Source organism: Myotis brandtii, unplaced genomic scaffold, assembly GCF_000412655.1.
Source record: "Myotis brandtii unplaced genomic scaffold, ASM41265v1 scaffold78, whole genome shotgun sequence".
Classification (NCBI taxonomy): Eukaryota; Metazoa; Chordata; class Mammalia; order Chiroptera; family Vespertilionidae; genus Myotis; species Myotis brandtii.
The window spans coordinates 1926657-1937821 of NW_005371131.1; the positions used below are offsets into that span (position 1 = coordinate 1926657).

The following is an 11165-nucleotide window of genomic DNA, read 5'->3' on the forward strand; positions in this document are numbered from 1 at the left end:
TGGCCTACTTCCTGCAGCGGGCCGGGCGGGACTACGTGGTGTTCGAGCGCGCCTCGGGGCCCGGCAGCTTCTTCACGCGCTACCCCAGGCACCGCAAGCTCATCAGCATCAACAAGCGGTACACGGGCAGGACCAACGCCGAGTTCAACCTCCGCCACGACTGGAACTCTCTGCTCAGCCATGACCCTCGGCTGCTCTTCAGACGCTACTCCCAGGCCTACTTCCCCGACGCCGGCGACATGGTGCGCTACCTGGGCGACTTCGCAGGCAGGCTGGGGCTCCGCGTGCGGTACAACACGACCATTGCCCACGTCACTCTGGACAAGGATCGGCGGGCCTGGAATGGCCATTACTTCATTCTGACCGACCAGAAGGGCCAGGAATACAGGTGCAGGTAAGGAACGGGGTCCGGCGCTCACCTGAAGCTGGGCCTTTCCTGGAGGCACTGACACTTCCTGTGTGGCCGGTTGGTGTGGGAGGAATGGGAGAAAAAAACGTTGGGTAGTTAGCATTACCCAAGCTTACGTCCCCACACAACCCGTTTGTAGAACATCTCCCAGAACTAGTGTTCCCCAAAACACAGGCTGGGAAATGCTGGATCTAGCAAGTGTTAGAGGGGCCCAGTGGGATTTCAGAACCGAACAAGAGTGAGAAGACCCTACAGGCAGTGCTGCCAGCATTCAGTTTTAGCTTGCGAGAAAGCTTAATGTCCTGTAGGCAACCCAGATTCAGAGTCACGAACTAGACTGCACTGCGCTGTTGCAGCCTCACCGGGACCCTATGGGAGAGGGTCACTGATTCCCATCTCACAGATGAAGAACTGAGTCTGAGAGAAGCCCAGCAACTGGTCCTGCATCACACGGCTTTTTTTTTTTTTGTATTGGGAAAAGTTCAATTAGCAACAATCGTGCCTCGGATAAACCTCATTGGCTACGATACTGCCACTGCGTAAAGCTTCACACAGCTTTTAAGCTGCAGTTTGAGCTCATATCTTCCTGACCTCGAAGCCCCTGTTCTTTCCAGCTGCACCAGACTGCTTCTCACTTCCTGGCCATTAGCTGAGCACCTGGCTCCCAGCAGGTGCTCAATCAGAGTTCATCTTCCCCTATGTTTTGGCAGAGGCCCAGCCTGGCTCCTTGCTTCTTACAGCCCGGGGAAAGAAGGCTGAGCCATTTTGACCCTTGCATTTAAACTGCTGTGCGACAGTGTAGGGGAGTCAGCTATGAGCAGCGTGGACAAGAGTCAGCAGACACAGTGATAGGGGCTGCACATGCCCCTCCACAGGCCATCCAATTGGATCTTTTTTCCAATTCGATTTTTGAAACCACCCTGCGATCAGATCATTCTTCTGCAGGCCGGCAGGATCCAGCTCCCCAGCCGCCCTCGACAGCGCTGCAAACCCACCAATATAAAGAGCAGGACTTGGGCATCCTGCTGATCTGTGGTCGAGTCTGGCCCTGCTGACTTGGAGCTTTGGACGCCAGCTGTGGGCCTGTGTCTCCTCACCTGTAAAGCAGGCCAGCTAACGTCAATCAGGGTTGCTTGGAGCTGTAAGATGACACGTAAAACATGTTGTACCGAGTCTGGTAGAGATTACGCCTCAACAGATGTCTGCATTTGTCAAGTCAGAAAGGGGAAAGTAGGAACATCAGGTTCTCCTTCTCATCACTGAGGGTGATACTTGGTCTGACTGCTGTGTTCAGAATTGGATGAATTACTTGACTTCTCATGGTGCTACCTTCTCCTGTCAGTCAAATTCTCATATTTGGTACAATCCCAGTAAGGGGTAAAGGAAACTGTGTCCGCTGGAGTGAGCTCAATGAGGGATAGGGGTAAAGTCTCACGTCTACTGGGATGGATCCGTAATCAGATGAATGAATGAATAGTCTTGTTTTCTTTTAGGAGCCAGCAGTTTGAGTCAGGTGGACAAGCCAGGTGGCAGGTCCAAAAAGTGACTTTTCCTTAGTGTCTGGTAGCTAAGAGACTAAGCCAGCTTCCCCTTGTCCCCCGCCTGCAGCGTCCTTCTTGTCGCCACCGGCTTGTCAGTCCCCAACCTGGTGGACTTCCCCGGCTCCGAGTACGTGGAGGGTTACGAGTCTGTGTCCGTGGACCCGGAGGACTTTGTGGGTCAGAATGTGCTGATCCTGGGCCGAGGGAACTCGGCCTTTGAGACGGCAGAGAACATCTTGGGTGTCACCAACTTTGTCCACATGCTGAGCCGCTCCCGAGTCCGGCTGTCCTGGGCCACCCATTACGTAGGAGACCTCAGGTATGCCACGCAGCCGCCCTGGTGTGGCGTGTACTCCAGCCCCTCTAAAGCCGTCCCTGACCCCAGCTAGACGAACCACCTCTTCCTCCGAGCCCCTTGTACCCGTACAGACTCCTTCCTCTCTCCTGCATGTCCCGTGGGCCCAGGGCCGTCAACAACGGCTTGCTGGACACCTACCAGCTGAAGTCCCTGGACGGGTTGCTGGAGTCCGACCTGACGGATCTGGCTGTGGTGAAGGACCCCAAGGGCAAGCTCCACATCACCCTCAAGTTCTACCTGGAGGACAGCAACCAGAGTGCCGAGGCCATCCCCCTGCCCCAGGACGACAGCGACAACTTTGCCATGCGCGTGGCCTACGACCGCGTCATCCGCTGCCTGGGCTGGAAGTTCGATTTCTCCATTTTCAATAAGTGAGTCCAAGTGAGGAGGTACCTGGGATGGGATCTCATACAAACGCCTCTGACACCCCCCTGGGGGAACAGCGTCCCCGTCCGGCAGTGCCAGTGCCAGGCTTTCAGGCCTCCGCCCTCAGCCTGGATGTGGATGCTGCCTGGTTTCCCGCCGGGTGTGAGCTCTCTGTCCACTGAGAAGGGTCCCAAGTGGCCCTGAGGCTCTCCCCCTCAGAGCAGCGGCAGCAGCGAGTCTTCGTCTGTTGTGATCTTCCACCTGAGAGATGGGAAGGCAAGGACCAGGAGGTGAATTGGCTGGAAGGCAGGATGGTGGCCAGGAGCGCAGGTTCTGGGGTCAATCTGAGATTCTTTCTTACCAAATCTGTGAGCTCTGGGAGAGTTGCTTTACCACGGTTGGCCCCAGTTTCTCATCACTAAAATGGGGATCATAGTTTCTTTTTTCATCGGCCTATTGTGAGGATGAATATAGAAAACTACTTGGGCCCTAGCAGGTTTGGCTCAGTGGATAGAGCATCAACCTGTGGACCAAAGTGTCTTGGGTTTGATTCCAGTCAAGGGCATTAAAAGAGAGAGAGAGAGAGAGAGAGAGAGAAAGCTTCTGGGCATATACTATATGCTCAATCAAATGTTGGCAGCCGAAATTATTTATAACTAGAGGCCCAGTGCACGAAATCGTGCACAGGTGGGGTCTGGCTGGCCCGGCCCTAATCGGGAAGGATCGGGGCCAGGCCTGTTGAGAGGAGGAGACCACAGGAGGTTGACCAGCTGGCCTGCCTGATCGGGGCCCAATCAGGGCTGGGCCAGCCTGGGGGGAGGGGTCGCAGGTGATTGGCTGGCAGGCCCTACCCCCAATTGAGGGCGCGGCCAGCCATGGGGAGGGGTGGTGGGCCAGCTGGCCCTGCCCCCAATTGGTGGGGGGCGATCGGGGGTGGTGCCAGCTGGGGATAGGGGCTGTGGGCAGTAGCCGCCAGCCTTGCCCCTGATCCAAGTGAGGAGGCCCATCAGGGACGGGCTGGCTGGGGAGGGGCCACAGGTGGTTGACCAGCCAGCCCCACCCCTAATCAGGGTGGGGGGGCCAATCGGGGGTGGGGCCAATCGGGTGTGGTGGGAGGTGCTGCAGGAGGTTGGCCGGCTGGCCCTGCCCCCTATTGGGGCATGGGGGTGATTGGGGGCAGGACTGGCCAGGGGCAGGGGCCACAGGGGGGGTTGGCCGGCTACCCCACCCTTGATCTGGGTGGGAACGGCGGATTGGGAGTGGGGCCGGCCAGGGGGAGGTGCCGCGGGACGTTGGCCGGCTGGCCCCATCTCCAATCGGGCCGGTTCGCTGGCTGCAGTGGGCAGCATAGCCACCGGTCGTTCCTGTCATTACAGCGTTCGGGTCACTGGATTTTTATATATGTAGATTGCATTTTGAAGAACTGCTTTATAGATCCTCATCTTTTTTAGACATTGCTGCCCCAGTTCCTTTGTAAGGCTTAGTATCACAGAATCGGCATCCAGGGTCTCACTTCCCTTCTGGTCAGGGCACAGGCAGACAAGAACCTCGAGGGTCTGAACCAGACCCTCCTGTCCCATCGGGTCACACAAGCCCAGTCTTAGCCCAGAGCCCAGCCGTGAGTCAGGCTTGAATCCTGACCTTGGTCCTGACCCACCACATCTTTAACTCGAGCCGCAGTTACTCCATCTGTTAAATGGAGGTGATTATACCTGCCTCCTGGGTCATGCATGGTATGATTTAAATGCAATCTATATATAAAAAGCCAGTGACTGGATCTCTGGACGACCGGTCGCTATGCCGCCCACTGTAGCCAGAGAACGGCCCGATCAGGGGTGGGGCCGGCCGGCCAACCTCCCCACAGCCCCTTCCCCCTGGCCGGCCCAGCCCTGATTGGGCCCCGATCAGGGCGGGCCGGCCGGTCAACCTCCCGCCCTCTCCTCCTGCCATCTCCTCCTCCCGACTGGCCCAGCCCCAATCTGCCCTGATCGGGGGCCGGGCCGGCTGGACACCACCAGTGCACAAATTCGTGCATTGGGCCTCTAGTAAGGAATATAAAACACTTAGCTCAGAGCCAGGCCTGTAATTTGTGTTTCATACACAGCAGCAATTTTTATTAACAACACTTTCTGCTCACAGGTCCCTCAGACTGTCTTCAGGGAGTGAGTTCAGCAAGAAGTACCCACTGGTCAGACCTAGCTATGAGTCCAAAGGAAGCCGTGGTCTCTTTGTCCTGGGTACGGCCAGCCACTCTGTGGATTACCGGAAATCTGCTGGGGGCTTCATCCATGGATTCCGATACACAGGTGAGCCCACCTCCCCAGGCTCAGGAAGCACACTGTGGTTTCCAGCAGCCTTCAAGGGATTGCTCATCAGTAGTCGATTGTCATAAATTCCGAGTCTGGGGCAGACAGCACCGGGTTTCCATGGTCTGAGGATATGTCTAGAAAAGCATCCAATAAGGTATAAAAGTATGTACATCTGGGGTGCATGTTACATGCCTGTGTCCTGTCGGGTGAAGTGCCATGTATTGGTGAGAACGCTGAGCTTGAGGAATGTTAACCTGGGTTCCTCCCCCGTGGGGTGGCCTCAGAGGTTAGGCTTCATAACCTCTCTAAGCCTCTGTGGGGTACCCTCACATCAGAGGTGGGAGTGAGGGGAGGCCCCTGCCCTCGAGGGACTGTGGTAAGGACTAGACAAGGCCATACCTGGGACCGTGCAGCTGTGAAGCATCACATGCAGTTTTTGGGTACCGACAAATCTGAGTAAGAATTGCAGTTGGAGCCCTGGCTGGTGTAGCTCAGTGGATAGAGCGTCGGCCTGTGGACTGAAGGGTCCCGCGTTCAATTCTGGTCAAGGGCACATGCCCAGGTTGCGGGCTTGATCCCCAGTAGGGGGCGTGCAGGAGGCAGCCGATCAATGATTCTCCCATCATTGATGTTTCTATCTCTCTCTCCCTCTCCCTTCCTCTCTGAAATCAATAAAAATATTTTTTTTTTAAAAAGAATTACAATTGGATTATATTCGTTCCTTTTCGGAGCTCTAGGCACTGAGGGTATAAATTTTCTGCCCTCTGGGGAGGCCGTGGGATGGGTGCTTTACTGCGTGGCAGGTGTTACATGAGCCCATTAATTCTGTCATAAACACCATGAGGCCCTGTGCCCTGCATTCTGACTTTTCTGTGTTTAATTGGATGCCTCGCACTGCCTTAATGCTCACTTTTGCACATCGCTATCCTTCTAGTTTGGCAGAGAAGGGTAGTTATGTTTTACTGTTGATTTCCAGGCAGTATATTTTGCACCCCACACGTGTTGTCAGAAGGACACCAGCGAGAGAGTGTTAGCTGTCTGTAAAGCAGAGTATTTGCAAATTGAACACACATGCACACGCACACACATGCACACGCACACACATGCACACGCGCACACACGGAATGAGAAGAGTGTCTCTTCAGCCGAGTCCCCCCAGTAAGAAACCCTCATCACCGTTCCCATGCCCGGCACCCTCCCTGCACCCGCTCTCCTGGCACACACCGCCCCGTCCCTCTTGCCCCCTCTGTCCTCTGCCCCTTTTTTCCAGCTCACAACAGCCCCATGAGACACATCCTGTTATTTCAACTCCATTTGGCAGATAAGGAAACTGGGGCACAGAGACGTTAAGTAATTTGCCCAAAGTCACCCAGCCAGTGGATGGCAAAGGTGGAATTTGAACCCATATCTGCGTGACTGTGGTGCTCACAGCTAACTGCAGAGCTTCAGGCAAATGAGAAACAGATGTGGGTGTGTAGCCACAGATTGCCATGGTCAGTACTCACTGAGGACCCTCCTGGGGGAGGGACGGGTGACTACACAGTACATTCTGCCCAGACCTTGCTCATCATTCATCTGAGAAACAGGCCCCGAGGGAGACAAGTAGCAAACAGTAAGGCAGAGTGAAGCAACAGAAGATAAAAGCTGGGCGGGCGGCACAGACCGGAACTGCTTGGAATGTAGGACTTGCTGGAAGCCTTGCCCATCCCCCATCTCTGTTCTGTACCCTCCCTACCATAGTACCCACCAAAACAACCTTCCTTTTAAAACAAAAACAAATAAAAAACAACAACTGTATTCTTCTATTCGCACATCTTGAGTGGTTCCCCATCTCCACAGGAAGTCCCAGCTCCCAGCACGGCATTCGGAGCTCTGCGCAGCCAACACGGGCTCGCCCTTCCAGCCTGGCCCCTCGCCTGCTTCTCAAGAGGTGCCAGGCTCTCTGAAGATTCTGTTTCTTCACATGTGTGCTCCTTTTGTCAGGGCTCCATTCCCAAACTTCTCTAGCTGTGTAATTCCTCAACCTTTTGCAAAACTCAGCTTCACCGTGGTTTCCTCCAGAGAGCCAGGTGTCTGGTGAGGCTGCACGCCTCGCTGTGACTGTGGGCCAGCGAGTCCCCTGTCACCTGAGCTGCTGTGTCCTTGCCTTTCCTGGATCTGGGTGTTGTGTTGATTCGTTTTGGAAGAGCAGGCATCTGTGTGCGGTGCCCCAGTTTCACAACTGTATCCGGCAGCCCCAGGCACACAGAAAACGTCTGTTGTTTTAGACAGCGGTTGCTTTTCTAGCCTGACATAAATATACAAAGCATTTCAAAATAGAACTCGGTGACAGATTGGGTTTAGGCTGCAAAGGAGAGGGAGCAGTCAAAGGGTTTCCATTGGGATGTCTCCCGCAGGAGTGGGGACTAGGCGAGGGGAGAGGTTGCAGAGGGAAGGCGCTGGGTCCAGTTTTGACACACCACGTGTGGAGTGATAGCTGTGGGACTTCCCTATGCAAGTGGCGAAGGCAGGGGAGCAAACACGGGCCTGGGGACCAGATTCGGCCATGCCCCTTCACTTAGCTGTCCTCTGTGGCTGCTTGCACACCAGAGGCGGAAGTGAGTTGCGTGACAGCCTCTGCCAAGCCGAAAATGCTTCCACCTGGGCCCTTCACAGAAACCACGTGCTGACCCTGCTCTAAAGGCATCTTCTGGGCATCATGGTACAGTGTGTATGGAGTTTAGAGACGCTGATGGGGAGTTTATGGCCCTCCTGATGGCAAAAGATAAATTCTTCGTTTTTAATGTATTTTTATTGATTGTAGCAAGGAAGGGAGAGGGAGAGAACGAGAAACATCAGTGATGAGAGAGAATCATTGATTGGCTGCCTCCTGCAACCCCCTCTGGGTATGGAGCCCACAACCCAGGCACGGGCCCTGACCTCCTGGTTGATAGGCCCACGCTCAATCACTGAGCCACATCGGCCAGGCAAAAGATAAATCCTTAAGTGCAGCATGCCCTCCCTCCCTCTGGCCATTTCAGTGCGTGCTGTTCACCGGCTGCTGGAGCATCGCCACCACGGTGTCGCCTGGCCCGCCACCGAGCACCCCATCACACAGCTGACCAGCTCCGTCCTCCGGCGCGTGAACGAGGCTTCTGGGCTCTACCAGATGTTCAGTGTGCTCGCCGATGTCGTCCTGTTGAAGGAGTGAGTCACCCACCCCACCACGCTGCCCCTCCGCCGCCTCACCTTACCCTCGTCACACCCCTGCCTTTCCCAAGTGTGGAATAGCCCAGTGGTTCCCTCCTAAGATGAAGCCTGAGAAGAAACAGGGGTGAGGGTAGGGGAGATGGATTTTATTTTGGAGAAAAATCAGTGAAATCACACCACCAGCTCTGCAGACAGACAGTCCTGAGTGTGAACCAGGCTGTGCCTCTTTCTACCTGTGTGACTTTGGGCAAGTTAGTTAGCCTCTCTGAGCCTTTCTCTCGCCTGCAAAATGGGGGTAAAGTGGGGTTCTGCGTACCTGGCAGAACTGCAGGAAGGAGTAAAGGTAACGCATAGAAAGCATTTGACACCAAGTAGATGAGCAGTAACACCAGTGAGATTCGTGAGTTCCCTGGGGCTGGGGCCAAGTTGGCTCCTTCTCAGTCCAGTGTAAGGGGACACTTCCTGAGCAGGAAACGTAAAGGTAACGCATAGAAAGCATTTGGCACCAAGTAGATGAGCAGTAAACTGCAACACCAGTGAGATTCGTGAGTTCCCTGGGGCTGGGGCCAAGTTGGCTCCTTCTCAGTCCAGTGTAAGGGGACACTTCCTGAGCAGGAAACTGTAGAGGGGCTGGAGGGAGGCCCTCCAAGGACAGGTGAGAAGCAGAGGAAGAACTCTCAGAGGAAACAGTGGCCCAAAGCCAGGGAGTGCGGCAGCTCACCAAGTTCAGGTTGGCCTTGACCCTCTCGCCTTCACACCCATTCACCACACAGACCACCCGTAAGTCCCGTTAGCTCTCCCTTCAGGTAATCTAGAACTGACCGCCCCGCACAGCTCTGCCCTGCCCCTTGGTCCGGACCACAGCATCTCTCACGTGCACTGGTCCAGCAGCGGTCTGCTCTCAGCGCATGGCCAGGGTGGCCCTTTAAAACACGAGTCCCACCAGTTCATCTCTGTTCAGTTCTCACTGGGGCCCGGGGCTTCCCCTCAGTCCAGATGAAACCAGGTGTTCCCATCGTGGCTTACACAAGCCTTCCTTGACCTGGGCCCACCCATTTCCCCACCCCCCTCGCCGGGCCCTCCCCTCAACTCCACTCCAGCCACCCTGGCCTTCTTCCTGTCCCTTGAACACACCAAGGCATGCGCCCCGTCCCAGGGCTCCGCTGTAACATCAACGTGAGCTGTGCGGGGCTGGTCAGAGTCCGTGTGCTGTTTGATTGTCACTTCCTGGAGGGAGAGGGGCACGTACACACAGGCCCACGTGCACACGCCTCGCCTCTGCCGCAGCACTGAGGGTCTGGCCTCCCATCTGCCTTGGTCCCAGGAACGGCACAGCATTCGAGTACCTGGAGGAGTTCCCCATGCAGATGCTGGCCCAGCTGGAGGCAGTCACCGGCAGGCAGGCCAGGCACGGGCTCTTCGTCATCAACATGGAGTACGGCAGAAACTTCTCTGGGCCCGACAAGGACGTCTTCTTCTATGACCGATCTGTGGGGTACACGGAAGACGCCTGGCAGTCTAACTTCCTGCACCCCGTCATCTACTACTACAGGCACCTCCCCACCGGTGAGTGGCTCTGCGCTCCCTCCCCCCTGGGCTCTCTTGGGGTGGGCACTCCTGGGGCCCCACTGGGGATCGAGGTGTCACCATGAGTCCCTCCCACAACACTCCGCTGACAGAGGAGGACCGCTGGGGACTCGGCCCCGAGACAGGAGGTCCAAGAATGATAAGTGCTGGTCCCAGATTCTGGCCTGCACCATGACCTGGGCAGGGCACACATGGGGTGGCATGATCTCCAGGCACCAGAGTAGAGGGATGCAGTCTTGCTGTGTGTCTCCAGAGGAGGCTGATCGTGGGGTGGGGAGGGGGGACTTGGAGACGATTCGACGGAACAGGGAGAGGAACTGGAAGCGGTTAACGCAGGAGTGGAGCATTGCAGGGCAGAAGAGCTGGGAGGTGCTCCCAGGTCTGTCCTTTGCCTGCTGTGCAACCTTGGACCGTTTATTAACCTCTCTGAGCCTTAGCTTCCTCCTCTGTCAAATGGGGATAAAAACAGTACCTTCCTTCCTGTGTGAGGATGAATGAGATGATAGATACAGAATGCCAGCACGGTGCCTGGCAGAGTAGCTACCAAGGGGTGAACCACCCGGGGAACCCAACTCCTGCTTCAGAACTTGAAGGGCTGTCACTTGGAAGAGGATGATCTAAAACGGGCAGAGGTAGTATCAACAGGTCCAAGTGGCAGGACCGCAGGTGTATATCCAATAGAAGGAGCAAGTAATATCGGAGCTGTCCCACAGTGGAATGGGCGGCCTCCTAGAGCCGAATTTCCCAGTACAGGGGTGGCTGGGTCATGGCCTGAGCCATCTGACAGGGACAACACAGAGGGGACCCACAACAGGTGGGAGACGGACTAGGTGAGCTCTAAGACCCCTTCCGATGCTGGACCCGAGCCTCCTCACAGAAAGACCAGTTTTGAAGCAGCCTTATAGACCTCAGTATACGTGAGCCTTAGAGAAACATCAAGTTCAAGTGGTTGGTCTGAGTTCTGCCCTCTGAATGCACAAAGGACAAGTCTAGTTTTGCCCTGCTTCCTCGTGCTAACCTTCCAAGCATTCGGGGATGGCTGTGGAACAACGGACCGCAGCCAGCGCACAGATGTCCCAGGAGAGCCGAGCTCACGGGCATGAGTGAGCGGGAACCACGCCGCTGCCACTGACCCCAGGGTGGGAAGCCGGCTGCTGGGCTCTGACGCGGCCCCGCCTCTCCCCACAGAGCAGGAGGTGAGGTTCCGCCCTGCAGACTGGCCCCTGCCGCGGCCCGCGGCCATCCACCACATCCTGGAGGACTTCCTGACAGACTGGACCGCCCCCATGAGCCACATCTTGCCTCTGAGGCGCTTCCTGGAGAACTGTCTGGGCACCGACTTGCGAAGCTTCTACGCAGGTAACTTACATGCCCCGAACGACAGAGGGACTGAGCTAGAGGGCAGG

The 11165-nt window shown here is 56.0% G+C and overlaps 1 protein-coding gene across 1 annotated transcript in view; it reads left to right on the forward strand.

Annotated features, from left to right (window-relative positions):
* Window positions 1–11165, forward strand: part of FOXRED2 (FAD-dependent oxidoreductase domain containing 2) — a 16201-nt gene that overhangs the window by 637 nt on the left and 4399 nt on the right. Inside the window, exons 2-8 of the mRNA XM_005883273.2 lie at window positions 3–394; window positions 2018–2269; window positions 2416–2679; window positions 4814–4980; window positions 8004–8169; window positions 9497–9738; window positions 10948–11118. Coding sequence (XP_005883335.1) covers window positions 3–394; window positions 2018–2269; window positions 2416–2679; window positions 4814–4980; window positions 8004–8169; window positions 9497–9738; window positions 10948–11118 — 1654 coding nt within the window. The remainder of the gene's footprint in view (window positions 1–2; window positions 395–2017; window positions 2270–2415; window positions 2680–4813; window positions 4981–8003; window positions 8170–9496; window positions 9739–10947; window positions 11119–11165) is intronic.